General features: G+C 39.2%; 1 protein-coding gene across 4 annotated transcripts in view; it reads right to left on the bottom strand.

The window, feature by feature from the left end:
• Positions 1-20,412, bottom strand: part of FCHO2 (FCH and mu domain containing endocytic adaptor 2) — a 234,988-nt gene that overhangs the window by 84,492 nt on the left and 130,084 nt on the right. For all 4 annotated transcript variants that reach the window (XM_014574166.4, XM_014574168.4, XM_089779340.1 and 1 more), the window contains exons 9-11: positions 10,822-10,866; positions 9,099-9,171; positions 2,738-2,762 (exon numbers count right to left, since the gene is read on the bottom strand). In XM_014574166.4, coding sequence (XP_014429652.2) covers positions 2,738-2,762; positions 9,099-9,171; positions 10,822-10,866 — 143 coding nt within the window. The remainder of the gene's footprint in view (positions 1-2,737; positions 2,763-9,098; positions 9,172-10,821; positions 10,867-20,412) is intronic.

Below are 20,412 nucleotides of genomic sequence, written 5' to 3'. Positions count from 1 at the left end.
CCAGCAAAGCGGTGTAACTGGCAACCTGGAATTGGAGTGTAGAGGATGAACAGACACTTCGTCCAAAGAGGTCTAGATGCTTGTGGTCTTTATCTTGGGTGTACATTTGAATTGAAGCAGCTTCAAGGGTGATGGATTGCCTTGACCATTGAAGAATTGGACTGGGAATGGTAAAAAAGGGAATCCACCACCTTTGCCAGAACATAATATTTTCTGCCACTCGTTTGTGGCAGGCAGAGAAGCTGGAGTTTGCCATATGGTCTCAGACGGCTCCATAATGGCCTCATTGATAGGGAGAGCAATTTTCATAGTCACAGATGGATGTAAATATCTGCAGCAATTTATGCTGCTTCTCATACAACTCTTGTTAGGCAATGTTTTGTGCGGTAGCAACCCTTTTAAAAGTTCTTGGAACTGTTTCAGGTCATCTACTAGAGGTGAGGAAATGCAATGACTACCTCATCAAATGAAGAAAACAAATGGAGAGCTCCGTGTCCTATTGAGGTAAGTCATTCTCCTCTTCCATCAGTTCCTCTTCAGCTGTGACTAATATTGTGTTAGGAGCATCAACTGGTGGAGATCGAAAAGCAAGATGAGTTGGAGTGGAGGACGCAGTATATTTCTGACCATACTGGGCCCAAGGGTCCTATGGGGACCATTGTGTCAGATAGGGAGGAGGCAAGTAAGGCCAGGGATAATTGAACCACGGATACTGAGGGGCCTGATGAGTAGATTTAGGCTTTGTTGTTTTCCATGGAGAAGGTGCATTTGTTAGGAAGGAATGCTATGTTGAGAATCAACTCTCTCACCCTTTGCCTATCCGGTGTGGATGGAAGGGAGCAACAATCCAAAGTCTGTTGGTGTGGACTGTCCGTGCCAAGGGTGGGTGAGCGTGGTGCAGAGTCAGCTTGAACATCTGAAGCAGTAGAAAGGTATCTCAGTACTGGACAATGTTGTGGGTCACCCTGTCTCTATGCCATCTTATTTGAAAGATCCAGTGTGGAGAGTTGCTCCAGTGCAGTACTATTAGTCAAAGCTGCAGGGAGTGAGGGGGAGAGTGACATGGCCTGACACTTTGCCTTCGGTGCCTACTGAGTGGTCGGTGCCATTAGGGCAGACTTGTGTTTCAATACTGAGTCAGAGTGTTTCATCGGTGCTTCCTTTCTTTTGCTGGCGGTGCTGGAAATACTTGGTATTTGCAGAGAGCCAGTTTTGGAAAACATCAGCACTGTGGGCAGCGATCATCCTGGAAAAGCCCTTGATTTACACAAATTCTGGGTCAGAGAGCAAAGGGCTCTCTTTCTCAGAGTCAAACGTTTCACCAGCACAGGTTTTTTGGGGTTCTGAGGTGGATTTCAGCCCTGGTTGGAATAACTTTTCTACTGAAATTATTTTGAGCTTCAGCTCTCTGTTCTGCCTGGCCCTGATGGTCATGATGAGGCAATGCTGGTATTTCTGGGAAACATGGCCCTCTGAGGCATTGTATAAAGGAATAGAAGCTGACACAGGAATGGGTTCCCAATATGAATCACAATTCTTAAAGCTGGGGGAGCCTGGCATGGTGGATGAAGCAAAGGCCCTGTCAAGGGAAAATGAAACAAAAAAGTAGGGGTTTTTTGGTTTTTGTTCACCCTGCAGAAAAAGGATCGGGTAGGTAATAGGTGAGTAAACTGAAGTGAGGAAAAGCAGGTAAATATCTATGGTTTGAAGAGAGAAAGAAAGAGATCACACTGCTGCAGAGCGCCTTCTGCCAGAGACAATAAAGAAAAAACTGAGGGCATTATGCACGCAGTCAATGGACATAATGGCATAAGGCGGCCACTGCACATGTGGCACTGCCAAGCACCGCTGGAGGAAAAACCTCTGATTGTTGGGTGTAAAGATGCACCAACACTTATAGTGGAGCACCCACAGGAACACCACTCAAAGAAGAGTTTATAGGGATGAAGCAATAAAATATGCTTGATGGAATTCCCAAATTATAGACCTGAGCAATGCCGGGTAAAACTGCTAGTACACTATTATATTATAAAGGGACTTGAGAGCAGTTGAAGCAGTTACATAAAAATGAGCATAGCATGCCAACGTGTGAACAAATTTAATATAAATTTCAGACATTTACAAATTGGTTCCTGAACCTATATTGTTATCCTTATGAACTGTTGAAGGTAAATGGATCCCTCTGAAGTCAACAGGGCTCTGCAATGGTATAGCAGTTGGTACAGGCAGATGACAAAAGCAGGGGCGGATAAAGGGCAAGGCGAACGGGGCAGCCGCCCCGGGCCTCGCGCTTCAGAAAGCCCCGTGCATGCACCGTGGCGTCGCTGCGCATGTGCCGTGGAAAAGGGGGAACCCCGCGGAATTATGCTGCCCGGGGCCCCGCAAAACGGTCATCTGCCCCTGGACAAAAGTATTGTGTTTACTCTATTAAGTAAACTCTATTTACTCTACCCTATTAGACTTTACTTTATTCTACTCTATTAGATTTCCAAAATAAATTCTAAACGATTGAAGTGTCTTGTTTAAAAATTAAAGCTTTTAAGAAATATATATGTATTACAGATTTTAAAAATATTGTCGGCAAACTCTTAAGCTTGAGTAAAAATAACTACTGCAGAGATACTCCAGTTAAAACAGACTAGTATTTTGCTCTGTCATACCAAAAGTCAGCTTTAACTTTGTCAGGTGATAAAATCTGGTCAGATTACACACTTGTGCAGGAAATAAATCTACTTACAACTGAATCTGCATCTGGACATTCCCTGCATAAAAATAAAGAAAAATGTAACTATCAAAAAAGCATAGATAGATAAGTATTTCATGTATATAATTTTGGAATCTCCTTTAGTAATTTTTAATTTGCTTACAACACAGCCTTTTATATACAACGCCTAAAAAGCAACATTAACATTTTCTTATTTAACTGACATTAATATTAATGAAGTGAATTCTTATTCATTTGCAAGAAAATAAAATTAAAGTAACTGGAGGTTTAAGCTGAGTCCACCAAAGCAGGAAAAGTCACATAAATGCTGAAAATTAAAGCTGACACTTCAGCCTTAACTCACGTCATGGTGCAAAAGAAAAAAAAACATGACATGATGGAATGAGTTAAGGCAGGAGTGCCAGCCTGCATTTTAAATTATATCTGTGAATTCCATATTGTTCTTGGTTTAAGCCAGATGTTTAATAATTTTGTGAATATTTCTTTAGTTGGAGAAAGTTAGGTGTGTACACATAACATGCAAATGAAAAAACAAATGGCCTGTCAATACTAATGAAATTGTCCACATAAAAAAATTCTCATTTCGACAATAACCTGTTCTAGAAACAATTCAGACTAAGCTAAAGGAATTCAGAATTTCTCTGTTCCATAGTATCATCCTCATACATAGATCATGTCCAAGAACGGTGTGTGCCTTTGAGCCATAATTTTATAGATTACAAGAACTGGTGTACATACCAACAAACAACAAGACAGATCACTATGACAAAGGTTTGGTAAAAATAAAATAAATCACCTCTTCTAGAATAGAAAGCTTCCAAAAAAGCAATTGATGGGTTTGTAGTATCTGTAAATACTTTATATAGGACCATAAACAGATCCTATTAAAGTTTCTGGATTCAAACAGAAAGGCTGTGTCTAGACTGCATCCCTTTTCCGTAAAAGGGATGCAAATCAGACACATCGCAATTGCAAATGAAGCGGGGATTTAAATGCCCCCCGCTTCATTTGCATAAACATGGCTGCCGCTTTTTTCTGGCTCGGAGCTTTGCTAGAAAAAAGTGCCAGTCTAGACGCGGATCTTTTGGAAAATAAAGCCTTTTCCGAAAGATCCCTTATTCCTTATTTTAAGAGAAAGCAAAAGCGGCAGCCATGTTTATGCAAATGAAGCGGGGGGATATAAATCCCTGCTTCATTTGCAATTGTGATGTGTCTAATTTGCATCCCTTTTACAGAAAAGGGATGCAGTCTAGACACAGCCTAATAGTTTAAAAAATGAAAGTTAGTCCAAGTGACCAGACATGAAATTCTCTGAGACAACTGATAAATGCATGTGTAGAAGCAGCTACTGTTAACACCTGAATATGAAATTAGCATATAGGTATTCCGTAACCTGCATTATCATAAATATAAATATTTATAAATAACAATATTTGTTAATTATTTCTTAAAGGCAGCTGTATTTACGACAAATAGAAAGAGTAATAAAATTGGCAACTGAAATCTTTAACAGGTCAAACTATTGATTCAGACATTCAACCTATATGTAATCTTTTCATGAATGATGAAAAACACTTGCAAAGAAACTGAACCATTAATATGGAATTTCAACATAACCTTAAGAAGAGATTTAGAAAGGTTTTTTCTTTTTTAACGAAAAACCACAGGAATACAAGGCCTATGTATGAGACCGTGCTTTTAATTCACTTCCAGCTTGCGAACAGGAACAACTAACAGAAGAGTTTGGAGAGGGAGTTCTCCAGGTAAAAGAGGGAGTAAAAACGGGACCCTTGTGGAGCTTCTAAAAGGTTTGAAACCTAGAAGCCTCTGTTAATTGGCTGAGCCTCAGTCAGGGGGAGGGGCTACCAGAGCTATATAAGCCGGTGACCAGGGAGCTTGCGACCAAGAATAGCTAACAGGAGAGTTTGGAGAGGGAGTTTAGAGGGCACTAGAGGGGGAGGTTAGAGGGCACTAGTGACTTCAGACCTTCTTTAAAACATAACTCTTAGAATAATCTATATTCCAGAGGTTTAAATCTATATTCCAGAGGTTTAAAAGTAATCCCATTTACACCTAAACTTATTCATTAGAAAAATGCAGACAGAAGCCTAGCAGCAGAGTGGGGACTATCCTGTTTATTGCGTCGAGTGTAACATGTATGATTACCTGCCCTGTGGGCAGGTGGCATATGTGTGCACTCGTTGCAAGGAGCTCCTAACCCTCAGAGACCGAGTTCGGGATTTGGAGTTCAGGGTGGCTGAACTGGAGGAGCTAAGGGAGGTAGAGAGCTATGTTGATGAGTCTTTCCGGGACACTGTAGTACTGTCCCACCTCCAGTCTGAGAGTCCCAGTGCTCTTAAGGAGGATGAAAGCCTCAAGGGAACAGGGCATTTAATGGGAGCAGAGGGAAACCATCCCGTAGTTGGGACCCTCCTCCCAGAGAATGTTGCGGTATCCTCTCGCACTGAGGATACCTCTGAGGGGGAGGACATACCAGTTAGGAAAAGGCAGGTGTTAGTAGTGGGTGATTCGATTGTTAGAAACATAGATAGTTGGGTTTGTGATGACCGGGAGAACCGTATGGTCACTTGCCTGCCTGGTGCGAAGGTTGCGGATCTCTCGAGGCATCTAGATAGACTTATGTGTAGTGCTGGGGAGGAGCCGGTGGTCGTGGTACATGTCGGTACCAATGACATAGGGAAGGGTAGGAGAGATGTCCTGGAGGCCAAATTTAGGCTGCTAGGAAAGAGACTGAAATCCAGGACCTCTATGGTGGCATTCTCGGAAATGCTTCCAGTTCCACGCGCAGGGCCAGGTAGGCAGACAGAGCTTCAGAGTCTCAATGCGTGGATGAGAAGATGGTGTAGGGAAGAGGGGTTTAGATTTATTAGGAACTGGGGACACTTCTGGGAGAGGGGGAGCCTATACAGGAAGGATGGGCTCCACCTAAACCAGGGTGGAACCAGACTGCTGGAACTAAACATTAAAAAGGCCGTAGAGCAGTTTTTAAACTAAGAGATGGGGAAAAGCCGATTGGTGTAGAGATGCACGTAAATCGGAGGGAGACTTCTCTTAGAGGAGAATCCATTGATAGAGACTCTCTAAGCTGTAGTCAGAAAGAGAGGAGGGGAGAGGGCAAACCATGGGCCAGAGCAGACAAACAACCGCATTCAAAGGAATCCAATGCATCAGGGAAGGGCAGACAAATAAGCAGTGGAAAATTTTTAAAGTGCTTCTACACAAATGCTAGGAGTCTGACTAATAAGACGGGTGAACTAGAGTACCTCGTATTAAATGAGGAGATTGACATAATAGGCATCACTGAAACCTGATGGAATGAGAAAAATCTGTGGGACACAATCATACCGGGATATAAAATATATCGAAAGGATAGAGCAGGCCGAGTGGGTGGCGGAGTGGCACTGTATGTGAAAGATAATATAGAATCAAATGAAATAAAAATATTAAATGAATCAACATGTTCCATAGAATCGCTATGGATAGAAATTCCATGCTCCAATAATAAGAAATTAGCAGTAGAGATATATTATCGACCACCTGACCAGGACAACGATACTGACATTGAAATGCTGAGGGAGATTAGAGAGGCTACCAAAATAGAGAACTCTATAATAATGGGGGATTTTAATTACCCCCCTATTGACTGGATACATGTCCCCTCAGGAAGAGAAGCGGAGATAAAATTTCTCAATGGCTTAAATGACTGCATCTTGGAGCAGCTGGTGCAGGAACCCACAAGGGGAGAGGCAATTCTCGATTTAGTCCTGAGTGGAGTGCAGGATCAGGTCCAGGAAATAACCGTTACAGGATCGCTTGGGAATAGTGACCATAATATAATAACATTCAACATTCCTGTGGTGGGAAGAACACCTTAGCAGTCCAGCACCCTGGCATTTAATTTCAAAAAGGGGAATTACACAAAAATTAGGAGGTTAGTTAAACAGAAATTAAAAGGCACAGTGACTAGAGCCAATTCCCGAAAGCTGCATGGAAACTTTTTAAAGACACCATAATAGAGGCCCAACTTAAATGTATACCCCAAATTAAAAAACATAGCAAGAGACCTAAAACAGTGTCACCGTGGCTTAACCACCATGTAAAAGAAGAAGTGAGGGACAAAAAGGTATCTTTTAAGAAGTGGAAGTCCAATCCTAGTGAGATAAATAGAAAGGAACATAAACACTGTCAAATCAAGTGTAAAAATGTAATAAGAAAAGCAAAAAAAGATTTTGAGGAACAGCTAGCCAAAAACTCAAAAAGAAATAACAAAATGTTTTTTAAGAACATTAGAAGCAGGAAGCTTCATTCATGCTAATATTCGACACTCTCCGCGGGGGGGCTGAACAAAGACTCCAGCTATCTTACCCATTACAAAGATAGCTTCCCCAATTATTACCTCTAATACTATTAACTCACAGACATCTACCCTTCCCCACCTCCAATATCACTAACTCACAGGCATTCACCTTCCTTCCCCTCCTCCCCCCCCCCCCGCATCCTCCTTCTGTTCTGAAATGTGATTTGTCGTTTTCATATGTGTTCATTTTTTTTAATTGTATCCTTTGGTATATATGGCTGTGACTATTTTCTTCCACTATTTGATCTGAGGAAGTGGGTCTGGCCCACGAAAGCTCATCATCTAATAAACCATCTTGTTAGTCTTTAAAGTGCTACATAGTCCTGTATTTTGTTTCAGGAATTATTAGGAAAGGGATAGAAAATAAGACACAGAATATCTTACTGCCCCTGTATAAAACTATGGTATGCCCACATTTGGAATACTGTGTACAGATGTGGTCTCCTCACCTCAAAAAAGATATTTTGGCCTTGGAAAGGGTTCAGAAAAGGGCAACTAAAATGATTAGGTGTTTGGAACGGGTCCGATATGAGGAGAGGTTAAAGCGACTGGAACTTTTCAGTTTAGAAAAGAGGAGACTGAGGGGGGATATGATAGAGGTATATAAAATCATGAGTGGTGTGGAGAGGGCCGATAAAGAAAAGTTATTTATTAGTTCCCTAAATAGAAGAGATAGAGGTCACCAAATGAAATTAATGGGTAGCAGGTTTAAAACGAATAAAAGAAAGTTCTTCTTCACACAGCGTGTAGTCAACCTGTGGATCTCCTTGCCAGAGGAGGCTGTGAAGGCTAGGAATATAACAGAGTTTAAAGAGAAGCTAGATAATTTCATGGAGGTTAGGTCCATAAAAGGCTATTAGCCAGGGGATAAAATGGTGTCCTTGGCCTCTGTTTGTCAGAGGCTGGAGAGAGATGGCAGGAGACAAATCGCTTGATCATTGTCTTCGGTCCACCCCCTCTGGGGCACCTGGTGCTGGCCACTGTCGGTAGACAGGATACTGGGCTAGATGGACCTTTGGTCTGACCCAGTACGGCCGTTCTTATGTACATTTCACCCCTCTGCTACACTAGCTAGAATAGAAGCAACAGGGCAAGGCTATTTAAAACAAAAAACAAAAAACCCACAAAACTAAAAACAAACTGCAAGTGATGACTCAAAGAGCAGGCTCACCTGATTTCTCCCCTATGTCATAAGACATGAGAACTTGGTTTTACAACTTTTGGTACTAAAAAAAAAAAAAATCACTTAAAAGTATACAAACAAAAGACTAATAAGAGTGATGCATAAACAAGAAAGATTAGAAAGAGACTACTAGAATCAAATTAGAATGAAGATCCACAGAAAGCATAAAAATGCTACACATATAAAATGGTTTAAAATTAAGTAACTGATAGATCTCAAAAAGAAAGTGTAAATGAGGAATTATCATACAATGAGAGCAGCTCTGTGAGGCCCAATAATATTCAAAACTTTAATCAATGAGCTAAAAGAAAACAAAATCATTCTTGTTAAAGTTTGTATGGATAAAGTGGTAATTGATGCTAAGTACAAGTCAGTTCAAGAAAAATATCTAGGATTGCAAGGTACAATGGGTTCACAAGAACACGTTTTAATAAAGTTAATATAAAAGATCATACAGCTAGGAATCAGCTACTCAAGTGAGTAAGTTACTCTCAGACTTAATGATTTGTAGGACAAAGGTTTAAATGTCTACGTAGATTAAACAATGAAACACAAAGTACTGTGACATGCATAGAATAAATAAAACCAAATCTCCCCCCCCCCCTTCCACTAACTACTTTCAGATATAATAATCGCAGATGTATTACTTGCACCTAAGAAAGGAACAAATCTTTCAGGGAAAAAAATTCTTTAAGTTAATGGTTTGCCTTTAAACATCACCCATAAAATTATTTATGGTCCCAAAACTTAGCTAACTATCGCCACAATTATACTGTTCCAGACTGCATGCTTTGGATTTGAAATATACTTACACAGATTCTGCATCTTTTTCTTTCTTAATAATTCCTGATAAAACAAATGGCTTTCTTTTCCTTGGTTTGACCCCTACAGAACAAATGTTTCTCATCAGAAGATTACCAGGTTGATTTAATATTTAATAATGTAGATAATATGCTTATGAACACAATTCTCTGTATAACATTCATGTCCATCTTCAATGCTTCATTTTCATTGTAGTTTTTTTAAATGGCTTATTTGTTTTTGATACCTTTCCCCCAAATTAGTGAGAAGAATGTATGTATGATTTACAATTTATCTTATGGATGATGCTCAATGAATCCATATCTTATAGCCTTCTATATTGCATTAATAATTGATCACAAGCATGTAATGGGAAATACCACAGATTGACTAGTCTATTCAACTGCCAAAATCTTTGAAATACTGAAATATCTAATGAAGGAGGAAAGCCAGTCTAACTTGCATTGTAAACCAGGAAATAAATTAGTAGAGTCAAAAGATCTGCAGCATTCTTACAACAAAAAGAGGGAACTGAATAAAAACTATTCAAAAGTTTAACGTCCAAATATATTCTGCACAGTAAAACTGATTCTGAATTTTGTATACAACTGTACATGATACAAGTATAATTACTACAAGTATTATTTTATAATAACTTTGTGTGTGTCAAAATTAGTTTCACTCAAACACCATATCAGACTCATTGCCATGTCTACCCCTCTTCTAGATTTATGCTGAAGCGAATCTGATTTCTTTCACAGATCTGAAAATATGGGCTTGACCATAAGGCTCCGCAAACAGCTGGGTAAAATACAAAACTATGCCTTTCATTTCAGGCGTCCCAAAAATCCCCTTAATTGAAGCAAGCTGTGTTTTTAATAAGGCGGTTATATAATCTGAATATACGGACAATAAGACAATGACTGTCCTGTCACTTTGAAAACAACTTTAAAGTGTTCCCCTTACTAGCAGCACATTAGGTGCATGGATACAGCAGAGGGTTCCCCATACTCTTGGACATTTTCTGGCAGAAAAACTGGAGTCTTTTTGATCAGAAAGTTACATTCAGCCATTTATAAAATAAAAAGGAGCAGACTGATGGAATACCTTCCCCTCTGCAGCAATAATAATTCCTAGGCTTAGTGTATAATCTGATACTCATTTTAAATTTAGTCTATTTCAGGAAGCACTCTCCCCCCTGTTCCTTACCAAACTAAAGCCATTACTACTGTAGTATGAAACTATAGTTCTCAATATCATGCATCCCTGATCAACTGTCAGAACATTAAGAAAGTACTTCCACTGTAACACTGACAAATTACTTTAACACTCGTAAGTCATCCAGTCATTTGTGAATGAAGTCCAATATTCTAGAGGGCCAGATCAGGAACCCACAAACAAATGATTATGGATAAAAGTACAGCTGTTTATGAGAAACATTTTCATCCTTTGACAATTGTATATTAAGGCTATAAAACAGCGGCACAGGAAGTTTTCTTGAATGTCAATTTAAAACGAATAATGAATTACTTAAAAATACCAATTCCTTATTAGCCTTTTAAATTATTGAAAAGTAGAGTAACAGTTATGTTTTGAGTACCTTTCATACCCTGGTTTCCATTTTTCATATACACACTTTTCACACACATTCACTCATGAAATAGCTATATTAACATCTCCATGCACGCATTTACAAAATTATGTGACAATTTTAGCATATCAACTGCAACTCACCTTCAACTGCACTAGCTGTGTTGCATTCTTCAAATTCGATAAGGCCTTAAAAAGAACACTGAAAATTAATATTCATTTAACTTAGCTATTTGTTTTAATTTTAAACTGCATTTTTTAATGTGTTTTGATAAGTTGCATCTTTTTCTTCCAAACAGACTGGCTAGATTAGTTTGCAGAGACACAAAGTAGATAAGGTAATGATACTACCTAACTAATTCTGGATAACCTGGTAAAGATGCAGTTTACATTTCAGAGACCCCAAACAGCACAGTGATCAGGCAAGTTACACAACCATACAAATATATGATGAACACATAATTAAATAATTAACATGATATTAAGGTTTCAAATTTGAATATTTAGGTATCAAGGTAACAATATTATATGGTCAGAATCCATACAGAATATATTTGACTCCTAATATGAACATTGCAAGCAAAATTTAATGTATGTTACATCCAAAGTAGCTAAGTTAACACTGCCTTTTTCCTTTTGTTGATGGTATAGTCTTCAATTTAAAAAAAATATATTGTATTAATTATAATGTTTAATTAAAAATACAAATATTAGTTTCTACCAATCAGTGTTCTAATTTTCTACAATTGCTCAAAGTAAAAAAGTATATATTGGTACAATTCTGAAATGGAAAAGTAATTAATCACGTACAAAAATGATGTACCACACATGGGCTAAACCACATTGGAAACTGATTGTTTTTCCATCTAAACACAAAACAGGAATCTATTACTGAATGAGTAACACCAATATACAGTAAAACTCCAATAGTCTTGCTTCCAATAGTCCGGCACTCCTGATAGTCCGGCATCAAAATGGGAAGAGCCTAGTGAATGAGCTTCGGCAAAAAACGAGTCACAAGGTAACAGCGGCAGCAGCTGAATTGAGCAAAAGGTTTAAAAAACTAAAACATTACAGAATACTGTATACAGTATGTACAATAAAAAGGGTTAAGAACACTTTAGATACAGTATATAATGTATACAGTGTGTGTGTGTGTGTGTGTGTATATATATATATATATATATATATATATATAACCATTTTATAGTACCTCCTGATAGTCCGGCATATATGATAATCCGGCACCACGTAGGTCCCATAGGTTCCAGATTATCGGAAGTCTACTGAAGATCATTTCAACTTAAAAACAGTCTACTGAAGATGTTACCACATAGGTCTATTGTAACTGAGAACCACTTAGAGTCTTAGATAGTATTATGATTGACATTACAGAATACAGAGATAACGAGGAAAACAGAGTAACAGAATTTCAGCCAGACCTTTTAAAAAAACACCCTACATTAAAAAACAAGAATAAATGGCTTTTTTAGTTAAAAAATTACAAATGCTTTTCCTTAAACCTTTGAAGCAGAAGGATGAGAAATATAAAGTTTCAGTGGCCAACCCAGTCACAGAATATGCATCCTAATTACTTTGACATTAGTGGGTGTTTGGATGCATATCCTGTAACTATGTCAGGCCCTCAAAATGTGTATGCACTTGGAATTGAGTATAAATTATTCCACCCACCCTTTATAGGAAAACAGTTTCAAGATTGGCTAAGGGGAAAGCTATGCATATATTTCCAGACACATTCTGGATAGGGGATGTCATGGGAGGCCGAGACACGTGTGGGATGAAACAAGCTAATGGGCAGATAAGGCTAGACTAGAGTAGGGATGTTAGATATCTGGTAATTGAACAGTCATGTAATCACATGAAATCTTTGCAGTTACACAACAATTCAACAGTCCCCAGAGGCAGGGCTGGCAGCCAATGTACACCCAACCCCACTCCTAGAGCCGGTCCAGGAGGGGAGCCAGTTTAAAAACCAGCTCCCCATGCAGATTGGCTGCCTGCCGCCCCGTGCTGGTGCCTCTGATATAGAGGCCGCAGTGTGGGCTGGTAGCAGCCCGTGTGGGGTGGGTCTGAGCTCCCCAAGGCCAGAGGCTGCTCTACAGGATGTTGCTGCTGCAAAGCAGCCTCTACCTGCAGCAGGTCCAGGCTTGCCACAGACAGAGGCTGTTCTTTGGGATGCAGACCAGCTTCTGTCAGCAGGGTGTTCAGGCCTGCCATATATAGAGGCTGCTTCATGACAGCCTCCCCTGGCCCATCCTCATTGCCTCTGATGGGGAGGGAGGGGAGAGGCAGCACTGTCTTTTAAGCTGGCTCCCCCCTCCCCCCAGCATTGGCTCCTGCTCCTCCCTCTTACTATCTCTGATATAGAGGCAGCAAGGGGGGGAAATGCTGTAATCGACAAAATTAACTGATAAGTCTAGGCTTATCACTTAATCATATAGTCAACTACACACTGACATCCCTGGACAAGAGGCACTAATAGCATGCAAAAGACAAGAACAATACCATAGTTAGGCTAGAGCAAATAAGCAGGGAGAGGCTGCCGTGTAAAGGGTCTTGAAGGTGCGGACAAGAAGCTTGAACTTAATACAATGGAAAAGGAAAAGTCAGTAGGGTAACTCAAAGGGGTAAGATATTATGTGATCAGAACAATGGACAAGTTCTATCAAAATTAACCGAATAAATCAATGCTAACTGCAATAAATACATTAATAAGCCACAGTAAGTTTTTTCAACTCATGACATTGCTCCCAATGTACCAGAGCATCTACTGCTTGTGCTCTAGTTAGAAAAGATGTGCAAATAAATCCTTCTACTGAAATGTCACAAAACTCCATGAAGATAATATTGAAATATCTGACTCCAAAACTGCCAAAGCAGCTCTGTTCTGTGCTACAATAAGACTCAATGCAGAATACAAATCTGCAACTGCTGCAATGTATATTACAATTTATTTTTTGATTTCTGAATAGAAAAGAAAATAAACCATGTTAGTAAAATGGCATTGCTAAATACTGTAATACAGACAATCTTGTTTGGGGAGTATTTTCAAAATTTTGTCTCTCTTATCTAACAGATACTAGGAATATCTTCAAGAGGATGCACTTAATCTAAGATGACCAGATACAAAGGTTTAGAAATGACAAAAATTTTACACTTGCTACTTAATCTATGAAGTGACACTAATGGCCTTGAAGACATGTATGTCTCTTATCAATCAGGCTGAACAGGGTGCTACAAGTCACTAGCATATGCTATAGGAGAGAGGTTAGAACAGGAGTTGGCCTTTTCAAACCAAAGAGCCCAAACTACATCAAAATTCAGAACAAGTGGTCAACAAAGAGCCAGTATAAGAATGCTCATTTGCATGACGGAAAATATACAACTTAATATTACTAATAATTGACAATGATTAATAATAGCATAAATGAAACATTGTATTCAAGGACTTCATTTAATGGGACTTCTACTGTTGTATCTTTTTGCACATTTCTTTGACTGGTCAAATTCAGCTTCAAGCATTGCCTTAAGGCTGTCTTCTGTAAACCCTGAGTGAAAATTACTTACTCACACATATAGGTGGAGCCAAACAATGAAAATAAGACCAAGATGACATTCTGCATGGTGAAGTTCTTTCCAAGTTTGCAGAATCAGATTATCATCGAGCTCCAATTTCTTCATGTCAGCCCATATGTGCAGTTTTGCCAATTTTGCACATTGTTGAGCAAGGCATTTTAAATCAGAATACAGCTTGACAAATTTTTCCACACAGATATCCTACTCCTTGAAATCTTCTATTTCCATTTCCAAATCACTGAGATACCTGGAGTTACTGTCAAATCCAGTTCAACGGATGCTTTATGTGGATGAATCAAACTTAAACAAAGCACTATTTGTTTGCAAAAATCAACAAAAGAGACTTGAATACCATCAGGAGCTCAGAAATAAACCCTGCAAGTTGCTGCAAATCAAGGCTGTTTGGATTCTCTCTGATAACGAATCACAAAACATTCATAATATTTCAAAATGTGCCAGCTTGCCCATGTCGACATCTTTAATGAAGACAGTCTATTTTGACTCACATCCAAACACTGCCTGCTGCAGAATCAGGACTATATTTCCTTGCCCTTGTAGCTCAAGGTTCAACCCATTCAAATGACCGGTAATGTTGATAAGATAGTAAAATTTGAGCAATCAGTCACAATCTGAAAGCTCAGTGTGTTTGACACCCTACATATCCAAAAATTACAATCTCATTAATTCAAGTGGCAAAACAAGACAAAACTTTGCCACCAGATAACCAGCAAACATGGTGGTATGGTGTGGAGTGGTGTGGAGAGGGTGAATAAAGAGAAGTTATTTATTAGTTCCCCACAATATAAGGACTAGAGAACACCAAATGAAATTAATGGGTAGCAGGTTTAAAATTAATAAGTGAAAGTTCTTCTTCACACAGCGCATAGTCAACCTGTGGAACTCCTTGCTGGAGGAGGCTGTGAAGGCTAGAATTATAACAGAGTTTAAAGAGAAGCTAGATAAATTCATGGAGGTTAGGTCCATAAAAGGCTATTAGCCAGGGGGTAGAAATGGTGTCCCTGGCCTCTGTTTGTCAGAGGCTGGAGACAGATGGCACGAGACAAATCACTCGATCGTTGTCTTCGGTCCACCCCCTCCGGGGCACCTGGCGCTGGCCACTGTCGGCAGACAGGCTACTGGGCTAGATGGACCTTTGGCTGTACTGGGTCAGACCATTCTTATGTTCTTACGGTGCATTAGTAGATTGGAGTAATTCCTCAAGCAGTGACTGAAATTGACTGTGATTTAAGGGCTTGGGCAAGAATCCAATTGACAATGTGAACAAGCAGTCCCATTACATTTCTGAGTTCAGTTCCATAACATTGCACACAACGTGCCTTCTGATGAACAATGCAATGAAATTTCAAAAGCAGGCAGTTCAGCTCTTCTGACAGGAGTAAGGAATCCCCTATATTTGCCGACCATGCACCGTCCATACACAGACATAAAATTATCCAGCTGTGTTTCTCTCTCACTTACAATGTTCATCACAGTTTTAAGGATGTCTTTGCCTTGTTTGATTTTTTAACGGTAATAGCTCAATCATTTCTTTGTGCCCATCATTTCCACAAATACATCCTCCCAGAATACACAAGTGATTCATGTCACATGTCAGTTGTCTTGTTCAAAGCAAATGAAAAATAAGTAGCTATCCTCAGATTTTACATTTGTTCCTGATTGATTTGATGGGCCATTTTCACAGCTCTGTCATGAACTGTTTTTGCTGATAATGGCATGTCTTGAATTTTCTGAAAGATTTTTGTCCTTGTGAAACTCATCAAATAGTTCTGGCCAATTTTTAGCACATGTCTATTTACATAATCCCCACCATGATAGGATTTCCCTCTAAAATAATGCTGTATGAGTCCACAGAACTTGCGGCGTATAAACTCCCACCCCTTTTGACCATGACAGCAGGCTATTTTGTCAAATGTTCATTTTTTGCTGCAGCTCCTCGCAGGTTTTTTTTCATGTGTCACCGTGGGATATTTTGTAGCAAATGTTGCGTGTTTTGTCATTAAATTAATTTTGTTTTTGTTTGAGAAGAGTCTCTCACTACAAATGCATAGAAGTCTTGTCCACTCCTTTTAAAAATTTCGGTACTCATCATCTCTTTCTCTCTGCCATTTTTATTGTCAGGGGGTTACAGAATTCACCATCACGTATGATGATGGAAGGATTTCTTGACCAATCAAATAAAAAGAGAATATGAATGATCCCCAATGAATGGAGAGGATAGATAATTGTTAAAATGAATAGTTAAAGGTCAAATAGACAAAAAAAATCAACATGAGTTTTAAAAATTGGAATTAACTTTTCATTTTAATTTAAAAAATTGTGTGTATTTTGGGAATGACAGAAGAGCCATATTTGGTTGCATACTGAGACATATTTGGCTCTAGAGCCACAGGTTGCGGACCCCTAGTCTATGTAAACAGTTTTGGTTTAGACAACAACTACAAGTTAGCGGGATAGAATCACTTACACTTAAACCCCTCGCTCCCCTCCAAAAAATCAACACACACACAAAGTTATTTTTGTAACAAATAAAGGAGGCAAATAATACAAAAATTAATCCCATATTGCTGGTAAAGAAAACAATTACACTGCATATTCAAATAGCCGCTGTGATCTCTCAAGTATAAAATCAACTTAGAAATTCTGACAAGCTATAAAATTAATCAAAATCCAATAGTCTAATTACTTTTCCTTGTTAAAACTACCTATTCTTTTATTAAATGAACTTCACTTCATTTCAAAACAATTTAGCTTTCCTTCACAGCTACATATACGCATTAATATGCACAAGAATTTTAAAATTTTCATCAACCTAAAACTTATAAATTTGAAAAAAACCTCTGTAAAGCTAACTTGTACTTATCAATGCAATAAGACAACATCCCTGTTTTTGATTAAAACAAAAGGTTTTTTTAAATTTGACAAGAAACCATGCATGAAAGGACGACAATTTTTTTAAAAGTGCATATGCCTCTCATGCTGCTTCAAATGGCAAAGCTTTGCGTGCCTGGCTCAGTGCCAGTTGACAGCTCAGCTTGATATCAATGCACATTCTGACCCCCCCTTGCAGTGTGTCACTTCTGAATTGTTTTCACAGTAGAAAGTTTATTCAACCTCTCTCTTGAATGCAGTGGACCGACCATCATCCTGCAATTTAATCATAGCAGGGCAAGTTATTTTTCTGACAGCACTAAAGCCAGAGAGCAATTCTTAATGAACAGCTTGATACAAGTGGAATTTCGACTGTTTTAGCCTCAATTAATTCTGCTGTCAAAACAAATGACCACTCTTAGTGCTTAGATGTTAAGCTAGATCACAAAGGTCAATTTTGTGTATACACAAATACATAAGCAATATTTTACTTGCTATCATCTGATGCTTTCATGTTTATCATCAACAAAAAATTAAGAGTTTTCAAACAGACACTAGAAATGTAAACTAAATTTGTCAACCTACAGTACCATTTTTATCAGAAAGATTCCATTTTAACTGCTTTTCCACATTTTAAAATAAAGAGAACATGAAGGAAATTATTTTCTGCTCTAGAACATCTGGTTTTAGTACTAAAAGTTTTAAAAATAAACTGATCAACTGAGGTGCAAAGGAGAATGAGAGTTCCTTATCTACAAGAAAATGCATTTAAAATACAGTATTTACCATGTCTGGGTCAATGGCCTTAAGCAACTATTTTTTTGCTAAATATATTAAATAAAATTTAAATATATATTTTATTCTATAGCTGATGCAATTAATCTTTGAAAATGAATAGACATGAAGTAAAAGATATATAATTAAGAAACATTAATATTGAAAACAGGGTAGTGTGGTCAAACTAAAGAAAACCTTTGAAAATTAAATGCTCATTCTAGGGATGCTAAAAGCAGGTAACGGTGTAACCACTGAAAATTTCACACTGCGGGGTCACCGGGAGAAGAGCCCGCTGGCCCCACACCTGGGGAGCCAGCTGAGCTGGGGGCTTTGCAGTATAAGTTTTATACTGCAGAGCCTGCGGTGCAGGGCAGCCACTGGCTTCCAGGAGCTAATGCATGCCTGAAGTCAGCTTAAAAGCTGGCTCCTGGTGCACACCAGCTCCCAACCTGCTGCCCCACTTCCGGGGAGCCTGCTGCCACCCTGCGCTGCTCAGCCGATTCCCCGGGAGCTAGTGCAAGCCGGGAGCTGACTTAGTCTAGCTCCAATCGTGTACTCACTGGCTCCCGACCTGGCTCCCAGCCCCAATCCCAGGGAGCTGGGCAGGAGGTTACATGCAACCATTAATGGTATCTGATAACCAAAGGCTTATCAGTTAACTTAAATGGTTATACTATTACATCCCTACCTTATTCTACAAGAAATTTTTTCAAAAAGTATAAGTAAAGGATTTTTCTGGCTGTTTTTATCAAACAAAGAAAAGAAAGACATAAGCAGGGCCTGACCTCATGGATAGGAACAGAAAGCAGTGTAGAACATATAAATGCCTCATCTACATTTTGATGTGGTTCCCAACATAATACTAGAGTGCCTAATCAAACATTTTCATACCCCCATGCTTATAAACCTCCCCAGTGGATCACTATCTTGTTGGGGTGAGGGGCTTGTGTGTCTCAGTGACCCCTAGAGCTATGTCGGCAGGAGCCTAGTGCTGCTGGTAGGATCATCCATGCTAGACAGGTTGAAGGGTAGAGACCAGACTAAGTGTGATTCACTGGTCCTCCAGGTTGGGGGTTCAGCTCAGGGCTAAGACCTAGAAAAAAAATTGTTACAGAAATAGCAACAAAAAATTCTCCTACAACTTTGTGCGATGGTCTTCCTAAGTCCTCTCTGGGGACCTGTATGACTGACAGTAGTGAAAGCCATGAGGAAGCTACTGCCACGATGATGGTCACCAAGATAAAGACCAGAATTGGATTCTGGAATATATGAACCATGTACGATATTGGCAAGCTAGCACAAATAGTCGCCGAAATGAGACGATACAATCTACACATCCTTGGTGTTAGTGAGAGTAGATGGACAGGATTGGGGAGATTAAAGACTTCTACAGGAGAAACAGTGATTTACTCCGGAAGAGACAATGACCAGCATCACGAAGGAGTGGCCATCATCCTTAAGAAGGGGATAGAGAAATGCTCGCTAGAGTGGAAACCTGTCAACAGCATATGGGCCTGTTCCTAAAAAGGATGAATAGGTGAACTATTGCGAAGCCTTCTGTGAAGTGTACGATGGTATTTTCTTGCTCTGTTGCTGAATGTCTGATTAACTGAAAAGATTATTTCACTTTGGGAAAAAAACCAAGATACTGATTTAACCACTACTGTTTTGTCCTGATGGGGAAAATACAGCTCTATGTATGACAACATCCTCAAGTGATTGGACAAAAATCCCAATAAATGTATTCTCTCCAGTACAGAGAGAGCATGTGGGCCATTTTAGCAAAACAACAAAACCAACCAACCAACAAAAAAAAGAGTACCTAAGATTTAAAGGAATGGAAGAGATCCTAGTTTATTTTTCTTTCATTCAAAACAAAAACAAAAACAAACTCTCTCTCCCCTCCCAACCCACGCCCCCCCCCACCAAACCCAAATCTCACCACTTTGAGAAGGAAGACCATACTCTACTGTGCCTATTTAGGACCAAACAGCTGCTACTTATAGCCTGAGGCAATGAAAACTTGAGCTATTATGATGCCTTTCACTTGAACCAATGGATGTTATGAAAAATGTCAAAAAAAGAGATACAAGTACACCAGTATATTAATCACCAGCTGCAGTAAGAACATAAGAATGATCATACTGGATCAGACAAAAAGTCCATCTAGACCAGTATCCTGTCTTCTAACAGTGGCCAATGCCAGGTGCCCCAGAGGGAATGAATAGAACAGGTAATCATCAAGTGATCCCTTTTCTCTCATCCATTTCCTGCCTTTGATCAACAGAGGTTAGGGACACCATTCCTACCCATCCTGGCTAATAGCCATTGATGGACCTAGCCTCCATGAATGTATCTAGTTCTTTCTTGAATCCTGTTGAAGTCCTGGTCTTCACAACATCGTCTGGCAAGGAGTTACATAGGTTGACTACGCGCTGCGTGAAGAAAAATGTCCTTTTGTTTGTTTTAAAC

Source organism: Pelodiscus sinensis, chromosome 6 (genome assembly GCF_052426305.1).
Source record: "Pelodiscus sinensis isolate ZL-2025 chromosome 6, ASM5242630v1, whole genome shotgun sequence".
Classification (NCBI taxonomy): domain Eukaryota; kingdom Metazoa; phylum Chordata; order Testudines; family Trionychidae; genus Pelodiscus; species Pelodiscus sinensis.
This window is presented reverse-complemented; position numbering and strand designations above follow the sequence as displayed.